The sequence below is a fragment of the Stegodyphus dumicola genome, chromosome 6, assembly GCF_044657685.1.
Source record: "Stegodyphus dumicola isolate Sdum_Otavi_A_Nest chromosome 6, ASM4465768v1".
Classification (NCBI taxonomy): domain Eukaryota; kingdom Metazoa; phylum Arthropoda; class Arachnida; order Araneae; family Eresidae; genus Stegodyphus; species Stegodyphus dumicola.
The window spans coordinates 48,382,664-48,407,551 of record NC_140773.1 but is presented as its reverse complement, the minus strand read 5'-3'; the positions used below and the strand labels follow the sequence as shown (position 1 = coordinate 48,407,551).

General features: G+C 32.6%; 2 protein-coding genes across 2 annotated transcripts in view; one reads left to right on the top strand and one right to left on the bottom strand.

Moving 5' to 3' along the window:
* The window catches only part of LOC118191814 (uncharacterized), a 196,751-nt gene that overhangs the window by 130,107 nt on the left and 41,756 nt on the right, over positions 1-24,888 (bottom strand). The gene's annotated exons all lie outside the window — the stretch shown is intronic.
* Positions 16,815-22,843, top strand: LOC118191815 (uncharacterized). Its single transcript, XM_035362665.2, has 2 exons — positions 16,815-17,095; positions 21,608-22,843. Exons 1-2 carry the CDS (start codon positions 16,958-16,960, stop codon positions 21,962-21,964), a joined length of 495 nt encoding a protein of 164 aa, XP_035218556.1. The 5' UTR covers positions 16,815-16,957; the 3' UTR covers positions 21,965-22,843.

The following is a 24,888-nucleotide window of genomic DNA, read 5'->3' as shown; positions in this document are numbered from 1 at the left end:
AGTGTTTGAAAACGACCGAACAAAACTTCTAATTTTAATTTTAATCGATTTAATTGTTTGCTTGTAATAAGAAATGCAGTTGATATTTATGCACTTTTTTTAACGAATATTCTTTATTATAATTAATAGTTTAAATGAAATTATTATTTCTTAAACGTTTCTTCTGATTACCCTTTAACCGGTCCATTAGAAGATTTGGTTATTCCCTCCCTTCTGTTGCTTCCCATTGTCTATTCAATGTTTTAAAACACGCTATTTTCATTACTCCGAAAGCAAAATAGTTGATTGTCCAAACATTTAGCGATTTTGGGGGAATAAGAACAAGAGATGTAAATATACTTCCGCCTTCGTCGAATTCATATGTTTTGTTCTATCTCTCCCTGTACTAATCCTCAATTGTAATGCTGTAAATGTGTGAAAAACAGGTTTATAATTAATGGGAAACGGGCGAACTTCTTGCTTCAGTTTAGCTATATATTGTTTACATCAATAATGCTGCATACGAAATAAAGAACTATATCAAACAGCTGTGAACGCATCTTCATTATATTAAATCTTATAATTTATCATTATTTACGTGGCATCTTAAAATGTTTATCACATTTATAACGCATATTTACACGATCTTACTCTTAACTATGCTTCATATACATGCTCTTTCCAAACAAAATCGCATATATATCCCTAACAGGGAAAAGCCTGCGCGCTTTATTTAAATGTAGCAAATATATCTATAAGGTATTTTTTGAATTCAAGATAAAATATCTGAAAAATTTCCAAATAAAGTCAGATAAATAAATAAGTAACTACCAGACCTCAAAAGATAAATTTGAAGTACTAATTTTTCAGCAATTTATGAGACTAAAGCAATTTGCTTAAGTTTAATCATTGAATTATAAAAGATTGATAATAACACCGACAGCGATAATACTGGTAAAGCTGCTAGTTCTTTTCGAGCTCCCCTACTTGTGAAAGGCATGGAGTTTTGCTACTTTCATTTCTTTGAAAATCCTCCACGAAAGCATCCTTTCTATTATACATATTCCCAGTGTGCTTTGTCGCAATCAATTAATTAAAAGCATTTAGCCAACTGAAAGAGGGTACTTGTAATTTGAAATGATAATTCAAATTTAATAAATTAAAAAAATGCTTTTGAGTATATTCTGCAAGCAGAGGTCAAGCCACCAAGGAAACATGTGATTAAAAAAATTAAAAATGCATTATCGGAAGGAAATAAATTAAAAAACATCCCCCCCCCAAAAAAAGGCCTGTTAAATGGTCCTTTAAGAGAATGACCTGATCTGTTGACTCGTGGTAAGTGCATTAAAAATATCTCAAACAACAATATATATCTTAAAAAGATAATTCACCAAGATTTTGACCTTGAAGCAACATTTAAGCGTCTCGTCTAACATTTGTAAGAATATGCAGACTGTAAAGAAAGGCTAGACGTTGTTTATGAGATATTTTTGGTTCGGAAAAAGCGAAAAAATATAACGTTGCATTAGATAAGTACGGATTTACTTACCAGACTGTAACAGAATTTTTTTTTTTTCGAACCGAGGCGAGATGAAAACTTAAAAAAAAAATTATTCCAGCAACTAGAAAAAGGTTTCAAAGTGAGAACATGGTGGCAAAGAAATTCGAAAAGCTTATATTTACAAACCAAATCGCAGATTTAAAAAATAATTTTCTGTACTAGAACAAAGAAAGACAGAAGCTTCCAGCATAAGAAGGTTTATGAGAGGACTAACAGTATCCAAAATATATTTGATACCATTGAATAACAGGTTTTAATTTATTTCCTGTATTTGTACTTTTAAAAGGTTTTCTTTATTTATTTTATGGCGCTTTATGAGGAAACACCTATGCAAACAACTTGTTTGCCGACATTAGCAATTGGATTACCCTGCTAATATCCACATGACTGGGCTCATTAATTGATGAAGTCTTTTGGATAATTTTCGCCGGGACTAGAACTGGTAGAATGGTAAAGGCGTTGAAAAATTTCTTTTTGTTTTCACATGAGATTCAAGTTTTCAAATGTAAAAATTTAACATTTTCTTACTTTTGTCCATATTTGTTAAGACATACTTCCAAAGAATATTATAAATATCTCTAACATTAAGTTTATTAACAAAGGAGAAAGGAATTCCATAGCTTGTAGAGTCATTAGGATTTTTTGAAGCAAATGTGCAGTACCCTCACCGGGACTCGAACCTGCCACAAAAAGATTACTTTTAGCGGAAGAACACTTTTTTACGATCAGGCTGAAAGTATTTAAAATTCATCGAAAGCAAAAGGCAAAAATTCTCTGTTAGTAACAATAAATTTCAAATGACTGAGATTCTGAGAAAAAAAAAAGAGGTTTGAAAAAAATCTGAAAAACACACCACAAGATTTCCATGTACGGCCTATTAAATTAGACACATTTTTTGCTGCATTTCTTTTAAACTTATTTCCTCGAATTTCATTACAGACACATTTCTCATTCAATTAATTCAGTTCTCACTCCCCGGCAAGGCATAAAAACTCAAAACATCTTCAATAAAAACTGAAAAATAAAGAGAAACATAAAAAACCAAATAAGTTAAAACAGTTGAAAAAACAATTTTTACAGTTAAAATTAGAGTTTCTATGCAAAAACAAGTAATTCGGCCAACGGGCAAGAAAGCAGATTTTTTGAAACACATACCCGAAAGTTTATCTTTGGTTCTATTGGGCAAAAAGACACTGAAGGTGCACAAACTGGCTTAATTCACTATTCTGCTAAGTTTCAAATGTAACATATGGCTGCTCCGTTAGGCTTAGTCGTACTTAAACAACGTTTAAATTGCTAATAATTCTATAACTATTGCATGCAGCGCAAAAAAAAAATGTTCAGATGGATTCGAGAGCGGTCAAAATTGTTATTTTCGTTGACATATGAGACCCGAAATCTTTCGAGATTGCAATACTTCCTTTACTTCGTACAAGGCACTAAAAATTAAGAATATTTTTAAAAATTATTTCTAGAATAACAGAATGGTAGTTGAAGTACCCGGTGTTGCCCAGGCTTTACACAGAGTGAAAAGGCTTCATTTAGGACGATGGGGGTGGGTTTTTTCCCTCAAAATCTCGGGTAGACAGCGATTTTTACCCTCATTTTTTATTAGACTATACTGTGCAAAATTTTACCGAGCTTGAATAAAGCTGAATAACAGTATAGAACTAACACCACGCCATGTAACGCTTTTAATAAGAACTGGTATTTACTTTGTTACCGGTTATGAGTTGTTTCGGATATGTGCTTTAGGAAAATCGCCATCTACTTTGGCCGATTTCGACCACATTTTCGTAACATTCACAAAAAAAAAAAAAAAAAAAAAAAAAAAAAAAAAAAAAAAACTGATAAAGAATGCACTTAAATTTTACTTTAAAGGTTTTACGCTGTTCCAGAAATTTACACACTTTCTAAAGAGTAAAAGAATATGGCACTATCTAAATTTTGTAAAAGAACTGATAGTAGGAACGCAACAACGGCGACGTGATTTCAAAACTGAAACTGTGTAGAATTAGGACCAAACACTTTTTATGAAAATATTTACAAATGCTTTGTTTAACAGGTATGGTTTACACTGACAGCTGGAATGCAACAACGGCGACGTAAAATTAAGACGCCCGACTAATACAAGCTCCATCAGTTTGGAACCTGTGGAGTGGTTTTTAGAAATTTTATGTTGACAGTGACCTTTCTCTTGTTTTTTAGGTCAAGTGTGCAAAATTTCATTAAAAGCAGAAAAAAAAAAAAAAAAAAAAAAAAAAAAAACTGTAAATTTATGTGAATTACACACACAAAAGCAAACGAATATTCTCTTTTATACAGGATTTTAATAAACCCAGCTAGTGCCATTTCACTCACCTAGTTAGTAATTAATAATTATGGAAATGGATCTACAGTAATTGGTTTTAAATCGCTTATTTTGTTAATTTAAACAGAATAAATTTGAAAGAAAAATTAAATGTCTCACGATTTGCTGTACGTCAAAAAAACTGTCGCTTGGGAGATAAAAATATTTTAATTTCGGCAATGGCCACACATTTCTTTTAAATTTCCAGGTATATTTATTAAATTCGAAAAACAAATACATTGAGAGTGGTAAACACTTCATCGCAATATACATTAGGTATACTGCGATGAAGTATGGTTTTACATCGCAGTATTTTCTGAATAAATGTGAAACATTATAAGGCATTTCTCTCACCTTCTTCGCATGCCTTTGTGGTGTGGTGGTCTGCATGCTGGGGGCGTATTCCAGAGGTCCGCGGTTCGATTCCCGGCGAAGGCGTTGTTAGTTTTTCATCTTGCCTGCTTCCAAAAATACCTGATGTCTCTACAACATAAATATTTTATGCTTTGCAAAGCGGCAACTCACTGCTTTACTAATGAACCGATAAAACGTGGCCTTAACTTAAATTTGTATTTATTTACTTATTGTTTAGCAAAATGACAAGATCTAGCACGACTAGCAAAAGGAGGTTACGACAAACTATAGCTCAAAAATTAAATGCATTGCTTATTATTAGCTTTTTGCTTGTTTAATTATTTACAGCAGATTCTCTCAAGACAACTGGCTACACATAATAGAAACCTGTGTAGCCAGCCAGCCGGACCGGGTTTAACTTGCTCTGTTCAGCCGATTTAACCCCTTAGCCATTAAAAGACATGCAAATTATTCTATTATCTAAGAAAACGAGAAAGCTGAAAGATTCGCTTTCACGGATATATTAAAAGGGCCAATATATTTTATCGTAATTCAAATATTTGCTAAATCTTCTCCCAACCACACCAAAATCTGCGTAATTTATTAATAAATCTGTACCAAAATCTATTAGTAAATACTTCACTAAGAAGTTTGCAATAGCTAATTGTTCCATCTAGCAATGTTAACTGCTATGATTAGTTGCATGAGAGAAAATTTAATGAGCGATTTTAGCTTTAAATTTTAATGGGAGGAAAATTCTCTAGTTTTAGTTTCAAGACTTAAGAGCAAGTGAGATTCTTATTTGCTTTAAAATGCTTCTTTCTGTTATTAATTACGAGCAGAACAATAACTATGAATCGTAAAGATTGCCAATGAAGTGCTTTTCGCCAATTCACACATATACCAATGAAATGGCGACTTTTCATGGGTGTGCGTATAATCATAAAGTACCGTTTTCTTTTCGTATTTGTTACAAAATTTCTCAGCTTTTCTTAAACTGGAACATTAGTAAAAAAATTTTTTTTAATTAAAGAAATCTAACTGAGTTATGGAGAGAAATATTCGAGATATATTGATCATCAAACTAATATCTCCCAGCCCCTAGCTTAAGTGTAGCTGAAAAGTAATGAAAAAAAATCTGAAAGGTTTCAGATTTTAAATAACGTCCAACGGGGCGCTTTTTTTAACATTTTGTCTGTTACCTTTATTTATTAAATATCACTTTCTTCGTACTTAAATCATAAAATTCAGTTCAAGAGCAATATTGCAAAATAGTTTTAAATTGAGCATATCTTTAGAATTTCCGATACAGAGTCTCGCGCGCTGGAGATAATTTTTTTTTTTTTTTTTTCTGTACAACGTTACCATTGCTCGCTTTGAAATCCTTGAGTTTGTTAATCAAAAATTCGTTAAAGTTTTACAAAATATGAAATCGATAATAAAATACATTCCAAATTTCAAATTTGGGCTTCTACATGCCCGTATTCGCAGTAGGATTACGCCATTCAAAATTCGATGGCTCTATGTACCGTTGTTTTATCCAAATGCGAGAAATATACATACATTTATGCAGATTTTTCATTATTTAATTTCTTCAAATATAATGCAGAACTCTAGCATTTGGTGGCAACAGTTTGAAAAGTGAAACGGACATTTATAGTGAACCAATGCAAAATCGCAAAACGAAAACAGGGACAAAGCCCCTTTGGACTAAAAAAACTGGTCAGTTATTAATATTTCGCTAAAATGTATGACGTAATTCCCAAAACTAGAAAGTTCTTAAACCATGTCTTTTTTTCTGTATGCACGTATTTTCTTCCTTCTTACAATAAAGTCTCCCTTTAGAGATTATTTTCATTCGGCACCTCTCACAATATTAATTACATAACTTTAAAATTCCAAACGTAAAATATCCTAAATATACAATGTCATAGAAGCATATGGGAATTTAGACATCATAAAAAATAATACATAAATAAAAATGCAGAGAGTTATTGCATTGCTCGATTAACGCTAATCCCCAAGCTTCCGGTACCTATCCTCAGCGAACCGTTACTAATGGATCTGTCACTCTCACTGGGTCGCGGGTGGAGTAGTTTTCAACATGAGGATGGACCATCAGTGAAAGTCGCCGTTGTGACCGCTGGCTTGTGGGATTCGCCTGACCCTTTTGAAAATGTGCCCCCGTAAACGTGCCCTCGATGGAACACTCCAGATACGAGAAATGAAATGAAAGAGCTTTTTTATCCGTTTCGATTGCTTTCCGTGATGGATGGCGAAGAGAAAGGAAGATCGCTTCCGATCGCTTTACTGACACACATGTTTTCGCAGTAGTATCGTTTATGATGGCCCATCCTCGCAAGTGACAGGAATGCGAACGGCTGTTGATAATGAGACCACTGGCTTTGACTCATAATATTATGTTATACACAATAGTTCATCTTGATGAGGGAGAAAGTCATCTGGTTGAATTTGCTTGGTGAGCAAAGAATGGCCATCAGCTTCAAACTTTCACCCTAGCAAGTTTTAGAGTTTAATTCAAAATCTATTCATATCATCTATTCATCATAAAGTGAATAATCATTCATGTTTTGTAAGCAGTATGGTGAATACACTATGCACACGATGAAAAAGAAATAATCTATGGTGTTTAACTTCTCTACGAGAATCAACGTAACTCAACGTGATCTAATCTACGTACTCTTCGAGAATCAACCAATCATTTTGGATCTTATTAACTCTAACAAACCATGCGAATACTATTTAATAATAAAGTATATTATTAAAGTATGATATCTCCCTCCATAGATTTCTAAGAAAAACTAATTTGTATTCAAGAAGCAGTTTACGAATTTCGGGACCTACAATTTTAAGCATCAACCGAACAGGTTTTGAAAATAAACAATGTTATTCGCAATTTTCCATACCTTACATTTCTGTAAGAGGAAAAAAAGACGGCTTCTTATTCAATAAACATTACCGTGTTCATGGTATTAATAAGGGTTATGTGGGCTAAACATTTCGAAAAAAAAAAAAAAAAAATGAACCGTTTTAATTTCGCAGAGATTACGTAAAGTACAGAATGTGAGTAAAACCTCGCAGCATTAAGAGCTTTTATTGAACTTCCAAATTATGATAGCACATATAAATTTTAAAGTATGTTAATATGTTTCCTTAGATAAATTTCTTACCAGTAATAAAATGTGTATCAGTATACTTCTTACCAGCATGTGTTGCAATAATAAGCACATTTTATTAATAATAAATTTAATGAAATAAAAAATAATGTGAGCTTTTAATAACATTTAGATAGTTTTTCTTTCACGTTTAAAGAAAAAATAAAATAAAAGGAATGCATAAAGCAACATTTTAATTTCTAAAAATGATATTTGACCTCCGTGCAAAACATAATTTTCTGAAAGAATCATTCACTTCTGAAAAAGAATAAATATTTTGTTGTTCCCATTTAATTTGTCTCAATTTATACAAATAACGAGAAGCATATATTGTTTCCGATACCTTATTTATTGTCGCGCAAAGCATAAATTCAAATTAATGATGCTATATGACTTAATGAAAAGCAACACAAATTTCTTTTGTCTACATTTTAATTTGACGACGATCCCCCTCAGGATCCGACAACTAAGCCTAAAAAGTACCGGAAACTATACTAAAATAATTAACCAAAATTTCTATCAAGGATTAAAACGTAATGATAAGAATTAGAGAGTACTTTTGTCATTATATTTTGGATAGCGTTTTTGCTGATATTAGGTAAGTGTAAAATGTTTATTCAATTTTTGGAGATGCAAATTAAGAGTAGACTGTACATCATATATTACACTATGATGACTAAAATTTCTTGCCAATGAAACGTGTAGGCAGACAGTTCGTAAAGGCAAAGTGCTTGCAAAAGTGAATCATTCCTAAAAATGTCATATGATTTAAAATGGCAAATAATAAAGAGAATATTAAACAGTTCTTGATGTATGAACTTGAAACAACCTAGCATGTTGAAATATTTGAATGTTGAAATAATAGCATGTTGAACAAGAGTTGGTGGTGGCTGATTATATCATGTGCCGTTGCTGTATTGGAAATCCAGAGACAGAAGCTACAAGTTCTTTCCCAGCCGTCCAATAGTTCTCTCTGAGCACATTCTGTACCAAGCCATATCAAATGCGCTCCAAACAGCTAAGTAATTACCGGAAACACTATTCTTAGAAAGAACAAAAGTTGAAAGGTGAGTGCATGTACTTGAGTTCATCATAAAGCTTGATCATCTCTCTAAGCGACAACAGAGCACATACCACGGTGATGGTGCAATAAGTGACAGTCAGTATCATTATTTCTTTGGTTTCTAGTTTTAGTAATGTTTACTTTTTGTAACGAATTGCATCGGGTAGTGAGAAATGGATAATGGCAAGCATCGAAGGACTGTCTGTCATGCAAGTCCAGCTCCACTCATCTCACAGGAAAGAACTCCCAAAAATGTTTTATTAAGTACCATTACATCCTCACGTATTTCCCCGCCTTCTTTCTACCAGTTTTATCGTCCGAAAATCGAGATTAGTAAATTACGCGAATAATTTAATTTTCGAAGAACGTGGTTACACTAAGAACATAACAAATGAAAAGTAATTATAGATGAACTACAGGTAACTAATTACAGTATTATTTCTTTAAGAGATACCTACATTCTAATAAAAATACACAATTTTTAACATTACAATAGCTAATAACATATCTTCATTCCTTATTCGCTGTAACTTGAACCTCGGCCGTTCTTATTGTTATCTCTGCTACGCCTTAGGCCTCAAATCATCCATAAATAATTAAAGAAGGGAAATGTGCAACTGATTCGACGAATCGTAGACTGAATGTCAGTTTGTGCTGGCTTCGCTGTGATGGTAAGTTCGTGATCGCTTTGGTTATTGTATTAGGCTGGTATAAATTACAACAGTTAGGAGAAAAAGGTTCGGCGTGACCTTCACGTAGTTTTCGAGGGTTTGTCTTTGTTTATAAGACCAACACAATCAATATGGGAACGAATCCTTTTTAAAATTCAGAGGAGCTCGTTCTTTAAATAAATAAATAAATAAAGTCTTTCTCAATGCATTCGTCTGAATGTATTGAGGATTGTCTCACACCGAGGAATGTCTGAATGCATTGAGCCGCGCGAATCACGCGAATTAAATTTATTCATTACGCGAATATTTCTAAAAATTTCAGAACTTGGCGCTAAAGGGCTAGGGGATAAGTACTTGAGGAAATATTGTATATAGCGTGATATGATAGAAATATCCACTGTGAGTTACTTCCCCGCAGCCATACAAACTATTAATGCTAACATGTACTGTCGTCGATTGAACAGATTGAGAGAAAAAACGTGTACGTAAGCGGCCAGCACCTGTCAAATACAAAGGCGTTTCTTTCAACCTGACAACGCCAGGCCTCATACTACTTTAACCACACGGAAAAAAACAACTCGTTTCTGAACAAATCTCTTATGATGTTCAAGGTGTGAAAACATTATTACAATTTTTTAATTTTTTTTTTTTTTTTTTGTTGTCTAAAACAGAGGATATTCATCGACAGAGATTAATCTCCTATAAGGCAGATAACAAGAAGCGATATTAAATGACGGCATTTACGTGAATACATAAGTACTGTATTTATTTTATTTTATTTTTCCTTAAAAAACATGTAGAACTTTTTAACACAAATCAGGGCAATAATGGTGTGTTTATTATGAACGGTTTAAAAAGAAAAATCCTGATCTACCTACATCCACAATAGTGGGAAAAAAACCCTTAAAACTGAATAATTAAAACTAATAAAAATAGCACTAACTAAAAATTATAAGAATAACTGTAATATTTTTAAATATTTTTACTAATCTCATTTGATTCCGGTTAATATAATAAAAATTACTATTCGTTAATTATTTTCCTGAATAAAGATAGTTAAAAAAATGTTGGCTTTTGCCTCGTTTTGTTAAAAAAATTAAGTAATAAACATCTAGAATTCTTAAATAAGTATGATTAGAATTATTTGTTCATCCTTTTTATTATAAATTATTATTCAAGATGCATTTATTGATTGCATTCATGTAATGAATTTTATTCAGTGATATCCATTTATGCTTTTATGCGCCATTATCCTTTTCAAAAAATAAAAAGTAAAATTCTTTAACTATCTGCGAAAATTTCTTTTCTTTTTCTTTCTTTCTTTCTTTTTCTTTTCTTTTTTTTTTTTTCCTTTTTTGTGTGTTGTCATGGAGATAAAAGATAAAAAGCAACTTCCATATGCAGTTGGTTTTGACTGTAATTTGCAGATAGTTGCTTTTATTTAATTTAAAATCCTCTTAAAGAAGAATTTTTTCGAAAGCTGTGTGAGATTTTGTACTCAAGCTTTGAGTTGAATATTGATTTGATAACGCAGTTCTTTAAATCTGAATCGAATTTCAGTATCTCTGTACTATCACGCACTTCTTTTTACTTTTCTTTTACGCACGAACTGAGCATATCAAATGCAGTCTTCATCTGAGATAATCTTACTTAAAACCAGTAAATCAAATTCAATATCCCCTTAGAAATCTGCGATTGCAAATAACCTGATTCATTCGTATTTATCTATCAAGCCATCAATCTGAAGTACCTAAGTTTAAAAAATAATTGAATAATAAATGAATGAATAAAAATAAATAAAATAAAATATGCAAGATTGAAAATTTCAGATAAAAAAACACATTAAAAAATGTACGAAAAGTCTGAAAGGGTTCAGAGTTTAACGATCGCTTTAAAAGGCTGTTTTAAAGTTTAATGTGGTTTATCAATAAAGATTATTAATAAACATGGCACAGTTGAAACAGTGAAATATTTTCTAGGATATTAGATGAATATGCATTTAGACTAACTTGGCAGTTTTCTGTACCTTCTGCATATTTAAAAAGTTAAAAATATGTGATGTAATTTTGTAGACGTATTGAATGATTTTAATTTGATATATCATAAAATAAATGGATTTTCATTACAGTGAATCAGATTAAAAAGTAAAAATATGACATATTTTAGAGCTGCATTTATTCTTTCAAATAATTTAGTTTTTTAATTGATAACAGACCTATTAAATATGAAGGAATAATACCTTACGCTTTTCCCGACTGGCAACAGACTCGAATGAAAAGTGAAACAATGCATTAAAGTGAAAAATTCAAAATCCGTTTCGAGACTAACAGCCTCAAAAATGTTATAAGATTAAAAAGAAACTGCAATCTAACTCTGACATGTAAATTTCAGTTTAACATTTGAGAAAGTATTCGTTTAAACAATTGCAACAGGTCTTTTAATTTAAGACTTAATTTCTCAGAACTGAAACATACAGAACGTAAACTGATATATTTAAAATGAGCTACTGAAAATGACTACGTAAGATTATACCAGAAAAATTTACTATAACATTATGTCACCATTCATGAATTCCACATTGAAGATTTGTGCACTTAAATTATTCAAGATACAGCAGTATGTTTATTTCACTGAATTTCTTGCCCAAGAGGCTTGCAACGAGTATTTCACTCCAGAAGCAATATTTTCATTTTGACAATAGGAAGGGTGCGAAATTAAAAAGTTCTTCTCTTAAATATTTTAGATGTTCTTCAATGATTATACAAGTATTAATATTATTTGTAAGCTTGCTTTTTAGAAGTATAAATGGATATTTTGCTACCTTATACGTAGACTATTACTCGTCTGCAAGTGCAGTAAGATTTTACAGATAACATTGCAACTTATGGTTTGACGCTTATCGTATGCGTTTATCCATTACGACTAATTATTTTATGAGGACAGGCTAATTATTTTATGAGGAGACTATTTGCCTAAGGATAGAGATACCCCCGTGGAAGCATTTTTAAGGGAAATTGACTAGTAATATTTGGTGAAACATCCATGAAGCTAGTTTGTATTTTAACCCAGTCCAAACTACTTATGTTCAGCAGTCTTAATATTCGACTACTTGCTCTGTATGGAACAATGAAGAAACATCATTCGATTTGACCAATTTTACAGCTACATACCAACAAGTTCAAAACGAACATAAGCATATGTAGGTAAATTATGCTCTGGCAAAGAATGTTCACGTTAAGAATTAACTTCGCAGAGAAAAATATTTGCAAGAAGAGACAGGCATGCAAGTTCTCCCTTCCCTTGTTGTTAACTTTGCTAGTGATAATGATGGCTTCTAATGAATCTACGGCAATCACCTTGACCTTCAGGTCCCATGTTTAAATCCTAAAACTCTTTTATATTTTCTTCCCCCTTTTTTTTCCTTTCTTTATTTTTTCCTTTTCGTTCTTTTTCTCTTATTTTTATCTCCCACCAACATACGAGATAGGTGAAAGAGGTGCATACCTAGGTAGGTACATACCTATGTAAAGGAACACCGGTAGTTTTTTTTCCAATAGCGGGCACTTGCCTATAACAGCACTGGCCACTAGTAAAACCAGAAATGGTGGCCATGTTATTGTGGAGGCACTTCATAGGCGGCCACCGCTGCCTCCTATGAAGGGACATTCAATTTTACATCCATGCCTTCTCCGGGATTCAAACCCGGGCCCTTCGGTATCAAAGTGAAGGCTTTCCTAATCACTAAGTATACCTGGGTTGGAAGCAAACTCAGCGGTTTACCTCCCCTAATCACTATACCGTCTGCGCGGCATGACGGTAGTTTGAACTTTGTTTCCAGTCCAAAAATTCGGTAATGAGTTTTCACTGAAAAAGCACGATTAGAGTCCCAACAACAGGTTTTTTGCGATGTTTAGAATGATGCTTGTCTGTGTATGACGATTTATTTCGTCTATGATAACTCTCATATGAAATTTCTATAAATTTCTATTTTCTGTATTTAAGCTATCTAACATTTATATAAAGGGTTGATTAGATTTTGGGTAAACATGGACAACCGGTAGTGGTACTTTACTTGAAGCCGATAGCAGTTTTAACAAAACATTGCATTAAAATATATTCCAAAACCTTTCAATTTTAATATTTACGAGTTTTACATCCATCGGAACAGCCCTGATAAATCGGAAGTGATACTTTACTTAAAGCTCTGAACAAACTTTGGTAAAAAGTATATTATGGCACAATTCAAATCTTCTCGGGAATTTTAAAGCTATGCTGCTTTTAAAAATGCTATGATTTTGAATCAGAAATACTATATGACCAGAAGATATTAATGCAACACTTTCAAATAAAAGTATAAGCACGTGGTCCATTACGTGGGAGAATTTATCCATACACATATTTCATTACTTTTCGGTTAATAAAAGCAAAGTTATATATGATTACTTCACTTAATTCTTTATTAGTTTTGTTGCATATTAAAAGGAGGATGTGAAAAACAACAACTTTAGAAGTACCATAAATTGAAAATTACTTCAAGTTTTAAATTCTTGAAATTTCGAAAATGTCCAATAACAAAACAAATTTTAAACTTTGTAATTTACCAATGCAATTTTATCCTTGCATGTTTAAAAATGGCACATATAATGAATCAATATAATGATGAGCCTACAGTATTCGTTTCATCATTATCTAATCCGGTACTAATTTGTTGGTGAAATAAACGGTGATGAAATGGAAGATTAATCTGCTGCGCAGTTAGTCCTGCTTAAGGAAACTAGTAGTTCCATTACATTTAAGAACACGCATTCTCTGCTTGAAGCAATTGCACTCGTGACCACTTTGAAGGGCATCAGCTACTTTAGCGGGTCTTTGAAACAGGAAGGTAAAAGACACATTCTAGAGGGACAAGGTCACCACAGCAAGACGTTGATTTCTGTATTTCCCCTCAAGTTTCCTCTGCATGAAGGAAAATTATACCACTAATTTGATGAATGACATCTAAGAAATCTGAAATCCAATGAATAGAGTTTTCAACCTGTTATTATAATGGTAATTCCTAATTTCCTTCTTCAATAAATTTTCTTATTTGGAGATTTATTGTTACATTTAACTCTCTGCTTGCAGGTTAAATAAATACTTTTCCAGTAATCTAATGAGAGGGTACTGCTCCTCCCTTTCTTATAGCTCGTACGATTGGCGTTGTGCATCGTACGGGCAGTTTAAAAGTTCCTGGCACTTTATGAAGGCACCCCAACGTGCAGATGGGGGCCAGTACGTTTATGAAGATCGAATTTTAACTCGAATTGGGCCATCTTCGTGAAGGCAGATGATAGATGTCGCTTGATCCACTTAGCTGGATTAACCAGCCACATGACCGATCGGATATCTTCATGAGAGTATAGACAGCTTATAATGAAGCGCAGTTATATCTTAGATTGGATATTGATTCAGGTACTAATCGAGCCCCATACCAAGTATGGTTTTATGAACTTCATATGATTTTTGTATTTTAGTGAGCGTTTTGGAGAGAATTTAACATTTCGATTCAGTGTTTATTTATATCAATACTTGACTATCTGTCCTTATTTTAATTTAAGAAGAAACCGGAAAATTGTGAGAGGTTTGAGATGTTACTTAAACGTTTTTGTGATTTTTTTTATCAAGCTATGGTAATAAAATTAATATACGTAATTCATCTACAAAATATGATTTTAAATTTCTTAATAATGATAAATGTATTTTAAAAATTACATACTTAAGTTTGTTTTTCCCTTAATGCAGATCTGAAATTTTTCTTTAATTCAAAAGCATTCAAAACTAAGTAAAAGATTATTTTCCTTCTCTATAGATATAAGTTAAGATTGGTTTAAGATTTGCAATACTCAAAAATGTTTCAGGATTCGAGAAAATTTAGTATTTATTCTTTTTGTAGTTTAATATATATATCGCGTGGCAAATTGAAAATTTCTATACATTATTATTTAAATAAACACTTATATTACTGTTTACCTGTTTCATCCTAACTACATTTGTACATAAACAAGAACAAGTAAGCTAGGTTACAGTGCATATTTAAACAAATAACCATAGCATGAAATAAATTCGCCCCCTAAAAAGGGATAAAAAGAAATAGCAAAGTTCACTCACTTTTTCTTAATTTTTTATTCAAATTATCCTGTTAGCGAGACTACCAAAGTAACTCAAGTTATCAAAGTGAGTAAATATTTTGCAGGTAAAACTGAGGAGAATAGAGGACACTGGGTTTTCTTAAAACAAATGACATGAAAAATTCAATCGTAAACTAACTAGGATTCGAAACACGAGTCTTTCATTTGCATGCTATAGGTGTTAACTACTTGAGACATAAAAATACGCAGAGAGTAATGCGATAATACCTTTCATTTTCCTTCATTTTAAAAGGCGACTGGGAAAAAACATAAGACCCAATAAATCAAATCCAAGTAGTGACAAATCATTGTGCAGCACATTTTAATTCGAGTGTCACGGTAGAAATTTAAACTTTTCAGTGAAGGAATACCCTCTGAAACTCGAAGATGTCTTAGTCTTTGCCAGGATTATTCGAATGATGGATATTCCGGCTGCCAACTAATTATGCCACAATACGGCACTAATTACACTACGACAGTACGTATGTGATAATTTCTTCTAATTTTCTCATAATCAACATTTCTTTTTTTGTTCTGTATAAATATTTTATCATTTCACGAACATTTTTTATGGACATTCAAGTAATCATTTTCATTTTACGTTGAAACAGCCTACGTGTGGAGGCAAAACTAAACTATGATGCTAAAAATACGTAAATTTTCATTTCGTTTTATCTTTACTTCCTTTCTTTCGATTAAATTCTTAACGCAAATAGTATTTAATAATAAAGAAGATAAAAGCCTTATACAATATGCCAGGCGCGCTTGTAAATAATTTTGTAAAAAAAATATGCTTGTTTGTAATAAATTTATTATTTTACTTCTTGGATCACATTTCACTTTTGCACTCCAAATGTATTATTAATGCAAAGACAAAACCTCGAATCTGCAAGACTCTTTTTCGAGAAAAACTTCTTCAGTTAACAAAATTGAGTTACAGCTACATTTTTCAATTTTAGTAATGATTCATAATATCTTTCAAATTTCGTAATAATTCATACATGTTCCCCTCGTTATTTTTACACACAAAATATCCAAAAATTATGCAAAAAGTGCATTTAGGTGTAAACAACAGAAAATTTAGATTCATAATTATGGCGTAATGTCGGCGTGATATATATATATATCGTATTTTATGAGTTATTTTATATTACTCATAACTTCCCGAGCTTTTAATTAGCTTAACACGTATTTAGAAGCAATGTTTCCCATCTCTGTCAAGAAACAAATAATCGCATTTCTGAGCAAATAGTTTTGGAGCACAAAAACAAGCTGTCCATTCTGAGAAGGAAAAAATTAACAAAGAAAGAAAAGAAAAACATCTAGATGTCACTGTGACCGTTACTGTCTAGCGAGACAATATCTCTGGCTTATGTGACACTCAAACTGGAAAAGATAAAACCGAATCCCAATCGATTCTTACAATTAATCAATGGGTAGTTTCTATGGTAACTGAGGTTTTATTTAAGACGGCTTCTCGCGATCATAAAACAGTCGTTAAACTTCAGAATCTTCTGTCCGATTGTTTATAACTTATTATAATATAAAAATTTCGCTCAATAGAAAAATTCTCGCTTTTATACAGTTAATTAGTCGTGTTATCTAAATTCCGGCAACTTTTCAGCATTTATCGTAAATGGCTCGGAAAATATCTTCTACCAATCTAGCATATAAATTACGCAGAGGCCAGAAGGATTTGCTTTGTGCTCCGGCTGAAGTTAGTGAAGAATTCAAAAAAGATACTCTACTATCTACTCATTTAGTGGACTTTAAGGTGAGATCAAAACACTTTTCTTTGGCTTTTACTCTCATTCAGTAAAATTACTGTTAGTTTCTAGATTATGGTATACCGTTGACGTAGTTATTTTAAATTAGGCAAAGATCGCTAAATTTAAATGTAAACAAAAGATTGTTGCCATTGCTAAAGAAAAAGTACTTTTTTCCCTTAACTATTTCCTATAATATAAAAATGTACTTTAAAAAAATGTCATTATAAATTGTGTAAGATATATGGCAACAAGAGAACATTAATCTCTTTCAGCGCTGCAAGAATCTTCTTAAAAGATTTTTTAAATTAATAAAAAATCCATAAAAAAAATTAAAAGGTTTCAGATTTTAAATTACGTCCAAAGGGGCGTTTTTTTAACATTTTGCCTGATACCTTTATTTATTAAATATCTCGTTCTTCGCACTTAAACCATAAAATTCATTTCAAGAGCATTATCGCCAAATAGTGTTAAATTGAGCATATCTTTAGAATTTCCGATACAGAGTCTCGCGCGCTGGAGATAAAAAATTTTTTTCTCTACAACGTTCACCTTGCTCGCTTTAAAATACTTAAATTTGTTAATTAAAAATTCGTTGAAGTTTTACAAATTAGGAAATCGATCATAAAATAAATTCCAAATTTCAAATTTGGGCTTCCACATGCCCATACTCGCAGTAGGATTACGTCATTCAAAATTCGATGGCTCTATGTACCGTTGTTTTATCACAATGCGAGAAATATATATACATTTATGCAGATTTTTCATTATTTAATTTCTTAAATTATAATGCAGGACTCTAACATTTGGTGGCAACAGTTTGAAGAGTGAAACTGACATTTATAGTGAACCAACGCAAAATTGCAAAACGAAAACAACAGTCCTTCAGGGACAAAGTCCGTTTAGACTAATAATGTAATCAAAAATGGACAGTTACAACAAATCTTTCAAAAAAAATTTTTATTAAAGTACAGAGTATAAGAGAGTACGAGAGAGTACGAAAAGTATGCAATATTTTATTAAAAGCACGAAAATGTGTTAACATTTCATAACAGCAGCAATACAGAATTTACACGTAATTAATATTTTTTTGTATTAATGATCTATATATTAATAACGAGAATTAAGGAACAAAACAAAATGGCACTGTAATGATTTCATAAAATTAAGCATAAAATACATAAAATTCGACTTCAAATTATTTCGTTATAACTGCAAAATTAAAATGCATAAAATTTTTCATCTGCTTTAAAATTATGCTAAAGAAAGTAAAAGAAAAAATGACAAAAGGACGAAAGAAATTGCGGATATGAAATTAATTTTTGAAGAGATATATGAAATATATATTTATTCATCTTTCTTTAAAGATGAATGCTTAATCATGTGCTTATACTAGGAAGTAATTGTCTCTGCTCTCAATCAATTTCATATTATTCGAGCATATTGAACTTTAAAATAGGCCCTTCAAGACCGTTGCCGTCCCTCCCTCGTTCGCAATCATAACTCGCGTTGTCATCAACGGCATACTATTTATTTTCTCCTCTCATTAAGAATTAAATCTCATCAATCATCAGAATTAAAAGAATTATTTTCTAACTGCACATGCTGTATGAAGTCATACCATACGGTATATTAGTATTTGACGATAAGACTTTTATAACTGAAATTCTGGTATATAAAATTCACATGTTTAGTCGCTTTTTTAAACATAGTTGTAGAGTGGTTAATTATTTCTACAGCCCCCTGTGAAACTGATGCACAAAAACTTGCATTTTATGTCATATATGTAGCACTGAATTTGGTATTAAAAGCAAAAGTACTCTTCTGTTATCGAGACCGGATTCATAAATGTATATGTATATGCATGTATGTATGGATGTGCATGTTCTTGTATGCATCTATATATGTATGTACATATGCATGAGTGTATACACATACACACGTATATGCACCTACATATACACACACATGCTTACATTTCTGAATTATACTAATTCAGAAGTCAAACAACAATAATCAGCGTTATATTTTCAAAATTTTCGCAGGACTAGTTTCGATGGTTTTTACCGAACCACTATCCTCAGCTGCAAAACCGCAAAAAATATTATAATGCTGATTTTTGTTGTTTGACTTCTGAATTAGTATTTATTCGGCGTGTTATTGTGTCTTAATTATTTCTGAATTATGTTTCTGAATGAATGTTTCTTTTCATTTGAAAAATGTTTCGCTACTTTTAAAATGATATAACTAAAGACTTGTGGTTTTTGAGGAATTTCTCGAAATTCCTGAATTCCAACTCGCGGCTCTTATTGACACGAAGTTTGATCACTCTTGGTATATAACTAAGGGCCGATGCTCTGACTGGGGTCGCGAAATTGCTTTTTGAGGTCGTTTGCATTTTTATAGTGTCTCACTGTCATACAGTTGGAGTTCCACTGACATAGACCATTGACAGATGCCGTTGTGGATTGCAGCAGTGAAAGCCTTTGTTAGAATAAGTTCTATCACAGATGTTTAGTGGGGATTACAGACGAATAGTAAAGATCAGCAGAATAATAAATATAATTTGGTTCTAAAAAGAAGACGCAAACAAACAGCAAACAAAAAGATGACGTAACTCTGAAACTAATTCTCAGGGCATTCTAAGACAGCCTTCTCGCATCACCTCGAATAGCGCATCCAAACAGTAGAAGGGTATTTAAAGGACATTATTTTCAAGGTTCATTAACATCTGTATTATCTGTATATGCAGTAAATACAGGGGTTGGACAAAAATATGGAAACACCTTTAAAAAAACATGTTTCTTTGCTTAATATGGTGTAGGAAACCCGTTGGCATCCAAAACAGCTTGCAGTCTTCTCGGAATGGATAAATACAGTTCCTGTATGTTTGACAAGGGAATGTTATACCATTCTTCCTGCAAAACGGTGGCAAGTTCAGATAACGATGTTGGCGGTGGATAACGAGAACGCACTTTCCGTTCCAATGTAGACCACAAAGGTTCGATAATATTCAGGTCTGGTGACTGTGGTGGTCAGGGGAGATGGGACAACTCATCCTCGTGCTCAGAAAACCAGTCCTGTTCAATGTGAGCTGTGTGAACAGGGGCTTTGTCGTCTTGGAAGACACCATCACCATCGGGGAATAAAGTTTGTGCCATGGGATGAACTTGATCGGCCAAAATGTTCACATAAGTCTTGGCAGTCATGTGTCCTGACACAATTATCATGGGGCTAGCAGAGAACCACGATATGGCTGCCCAAACCATAACAGAACCCCCGCCATGTTTCACTCTTGGCAACAAGCAGTCTGTATTATAGGCTTGAGATGGCGTTCTCCAGACGTAAACTCGGCCAGAAGTGGGAAACAATGTGAAAGAAGACTCGTCAGACCATATTACTCGCTTCCACTGCTCTACAGTCCAGGCTTTATGACTTAAACACCACCTTTTCCTGTTACGGGCATTAGCATCACTGATGAGTGGCTTCTCAATTGCAGCACGGCCAGCAATTCCCTGTTTATGAAGCTCCCTTCTAATTGTTTTGGTACTCACAGGGTTCGGTAACACAACCTTCATTTCAGCAGTAACTTTTGCAGCGGTGGTCTTCTTATTTTTCGTCACAATTGCCTTTAATGATCGTCTGTCACGATCACTCAGGACACACTTTCGTCCGCGCTGTGATTTAGCAGATGATGTTTTTCCCCTTTTCAAATATGCGGAATAAATCTTCGATACAGTACCTCTTGAAACACTAAACACCTCGGCTACCTTGCTTACGGAAGCACCTACCATACGTGCTCCAACAATTTGCTCCCGTTCGAAGTCTGTTAACTCTGACATAATGCAATGACAACCTCACATAACAGTACTCTGACAACAACTGAACTGTTTAGCACATTTACGAAGTTGTATAGGGGGCGTCAGTAGTCAAAAACGCCAGCGCCATCTACATATTTCATTAAAATCAATCTTTCTTTTCAAACATGCATTTCACAAGGTGTTTCCATATTTTTGTCCATCCACTGTATCTCTACTATTATTTCACAATCACATAAAGTTACTACATGCATTTACCGTCTTTCAATTGTTAAAGTTAGTAGATACAATACGCGACACCCGATATAAGTAAATCAAGAACAGAAATTTAAAGCATCAGCGACCTAAAAGTTTTTTTTATCAAACTAGGCAACCCTTCAAACAGCACGATGCTAGGAGTAATTTTAATTTTCGAGTAATTTTGGAAGTAGATCTTAACTACAAGTCATGCGTAGCAGTTCCATTACTCACGGTCGATAAAAGAAAGATGCTCGAACAAATTTGGTATTCAAATAATTCTACCTACTAGTAGTTCGAAATTATTTTTATCGGATAAAACTGTTTGATTAGAATATCACAGATACATATTGCTTGAAATTTTGCTTAGTGTTATAAAACTTTAATGACTACATATGTTATATGACAATGAAGTGAGATTCTTCCTTCATATCAATACTAGGTTTAATTTCATTAATTTTGCAGACTCCTCCACGACCGGAGCAACCAAATCGAGGCAAAAAACGAGAACTAATGGAACGTTTCCTCTTCGAGAAAATCAGTGCAGATATCGCCAAGGAGGAGTTTCGTCCCCGTTCACCTCCTGTTTACATTAGCACAACCCACGACCACTTTAGTGTTCCAGGATTCGATCCCGAGGCTGGACTTCAGCCTTCCTTCAAATATTCTCTTTATACAGATACACCGATCTCGTACTGGTCAGAGAATAAGAAGAAAATTGCTGGAGTGACCGTTCCTGATAACCCAACTCGAAACTTCAATAGTTCAGCGAAGTTCAGTAAGCCCATATCGGAGAGGTGGGACAATGATTGTGAATTGTAATACGCTTATATCTAAATTTGAGTTGTGTGGTTTCATTAACTTCTCAACGAAAGAAGTAAAAAAAAAATGTTTCTTATTTCTTTATATACAATAGCTATATGTAGCAAGTTAAATTTTGTTGTCAATACATCATCAAAGTAATTTGAATTACTGAATCTGATAACCGTGTTCCAGATATCTGCGTTTTAGTTATCGAAGAACTCTTGAGATTAGAAACTGATTATGACTTTTTAATAAAAGTGGATGAACTTTTAAAACATTTACGATATTAATAATGTTTACATGAACAAACTGCATTTAACTTGCATTATTTACAAAACATATTCCATTGCATATTCTACTTACTAACACATTCCAATTGCAAAACACATAACTATGTACAAAGAATTCCATTATTATTCTAGTTGCGAAATATATTCCACTACTTTTCTTGAGATTTATATGAAAAGGTTAATCTTAAGTTAGCCAGTTAAGATTTTATATTGCTCAGATCTTTCATTTTCCTATAATCGCATTATTCATTCAAGCTGTAAGCAAATTAAATGAATAAAAAAGTCGTGACGCAATTTTAAAGCCTTTTAACACCTGTCTTATTGTACGAATGCTTGGTGCATTGTGGTTAGATTACTGTTGGGAAATGAATTAAAATGTAAGTGTTTCTCAAACTACAAATAAATTAAATCTTTTAATTACCATTATTTTTATATGTGCAGCTATCATCTTCTAGCTACTAATAAATCTATAAGTTATTTATTTCTTATCTGTGTGGCTATCTTGTAACTTCTAGCTGATAGAACATATGAAACTTCTACCTATTCTTTTTTACCAATTCTTTTTTACCTTCACGTAGATATAAGCGTATTTTCTTAAGATAACATCAGTCACGATTTGGGGCCTGTAGATAAATCTTGATGTAATAAATGATTTATATTTGCAAAAAATATCTGCTATAGAATTCCTCACCTTGCCTAATATTATATCATGCTCTCAAATTCAAAGAGTCTGGATAAGTGAAAATTGATGGTATCCCATATGGAACTATTTACGTCCTAAGAAATGTGTTCAGCATACCTATACACACGAAAGCAAACGCTAATGAGCATTCTTTTCTCCTTCTGTTACGCTCTTTGATCACATTACTACAGTTTAGAAAGAAAAATCAAAACAAATGACAAGTTATTATCATAAACTACGCAAATGATCCAGAACGAAACTGTCTTTGTACTCTGTAGCATGAAATTGTGCCTGGTCAAGAAATTCAATCAAAACGTTATTACATCGGCGTTTTGTCAACATTAGTGCAGCGGAAGGAAAGCCGAAAAACAAGGAAAGAAAGTAATAATAACAGGTGGAGGTGAAGAACTCATAGAAGACGTTGACACTTCTTCCAAAAGCACATTCTTGAGTTCTTAAGATTTATTTTCTTTCCGAGGTCATCGAGGATGCGTCGGTCACGGTCCCTCATTAGGCGGTTGTCGTGAATATTGTACCTAAGTGTTTGAGATTTCTTAATTAAGAGTGGCAACAGTTGCGGGTGAAGCAGGGTGGGAATGCATGCCGACTGCTCTTGTCGCGTTTTATGCTCTAGGTAACGAAAGGCATTTGCCTAATCACTTCCGGTTGACTTCAAGACAGAATCAACGGTACTGTGGCAAAAAGGAAATGATCGGTCAATTGCGCTATTGTTCATTGTGTCACTGGCAACAGCAAGCTTAATTTATCATTTGAACTTTTAACTTATGGGTTAAAAATAAATTTTGTAAAATAAAATTCTAGTTACTACGAATGAAGTTCATGCACAGTAAACAAAAAAACATAGACGCAAATTCTATAAAATTATGAATTGATTGGGAAAAATCTTTGAACCGGAAAAATTGCTCCAGATCTACAATACAGAGATGGTATAAATAATTGAACCGATTAAAAATATAAATAAAGTATATTTAATGAGACTTTAGAGTAAGTTTTGCTGTTTTCAAAAAGTCAGTCCTACATTTTAAAGTCTCTTCGTTATCCCAATGTTGCAACCTATTTTAACTTTAATTACATGCTTTGTAGACACATTAGGTATTTTGGAAGTAGGAAAGATGGAAAATTAGCGACGACTTCGCCAGAAATCGAACCACAGACCTCTGGAATAGGCGTCCAGCGTGCAGACTACCCCACCACAAAGGCACGCTAAGAAGGCGGGAGAAATACCTTATAATTTTAATGTTTCTATTCCATTTTTTGGCAGATGGCCCTCCTATGCCTTGACATCTCTAGACAGGCAAAACGATAGTTCAAAGGTTTTAACTCTTATTTCCCAACATTTAGGGGAATTTCTCCATCGAAGCAATGTTTAAAAATGCGTGATTAAAGATTTTAATTAAATTTTCAAGGTAAAAGTGTCTGAAAATGAGTTTCATAGAGTATTTAATTTATTCTTTTTTCCCATATGCATAATCGAAACATTAGTAGCTTAAATAAATGTACAAATTAAAACTCTTAACGATGAACCATTAAAAAAATCCTGAACATGTAAGTTACACGTCAATATATTATAAAACTCTTAAAAATGTACCATTAAAAAAATTTCGGAACATGGAAGTTACACATCAGATATACTTATTTTTTATTCTTAATTTTATTCAAATATATTAAATATCATGTATTTTAAGATGAAATATAAGTTTGGATATATACGCATATGCACATGCCGTCTGAAGCTATAGTAATGTTTCATAAAGTTTCTATTAAAATAATGTTTTTATGAAAATCAAAATTTTATCTATGAAATTAAAGCTGAAATCTTCTGTTAATTTTTTAACTTTTTATATTTTAACTGGTGTAATTCATTAAAATATAAATAACTCTTTTAAAATCTGAATTTCTAAGCATTATAATGCATTTTATTTTAAGTCGTTTTGATTCTCAACACTTGC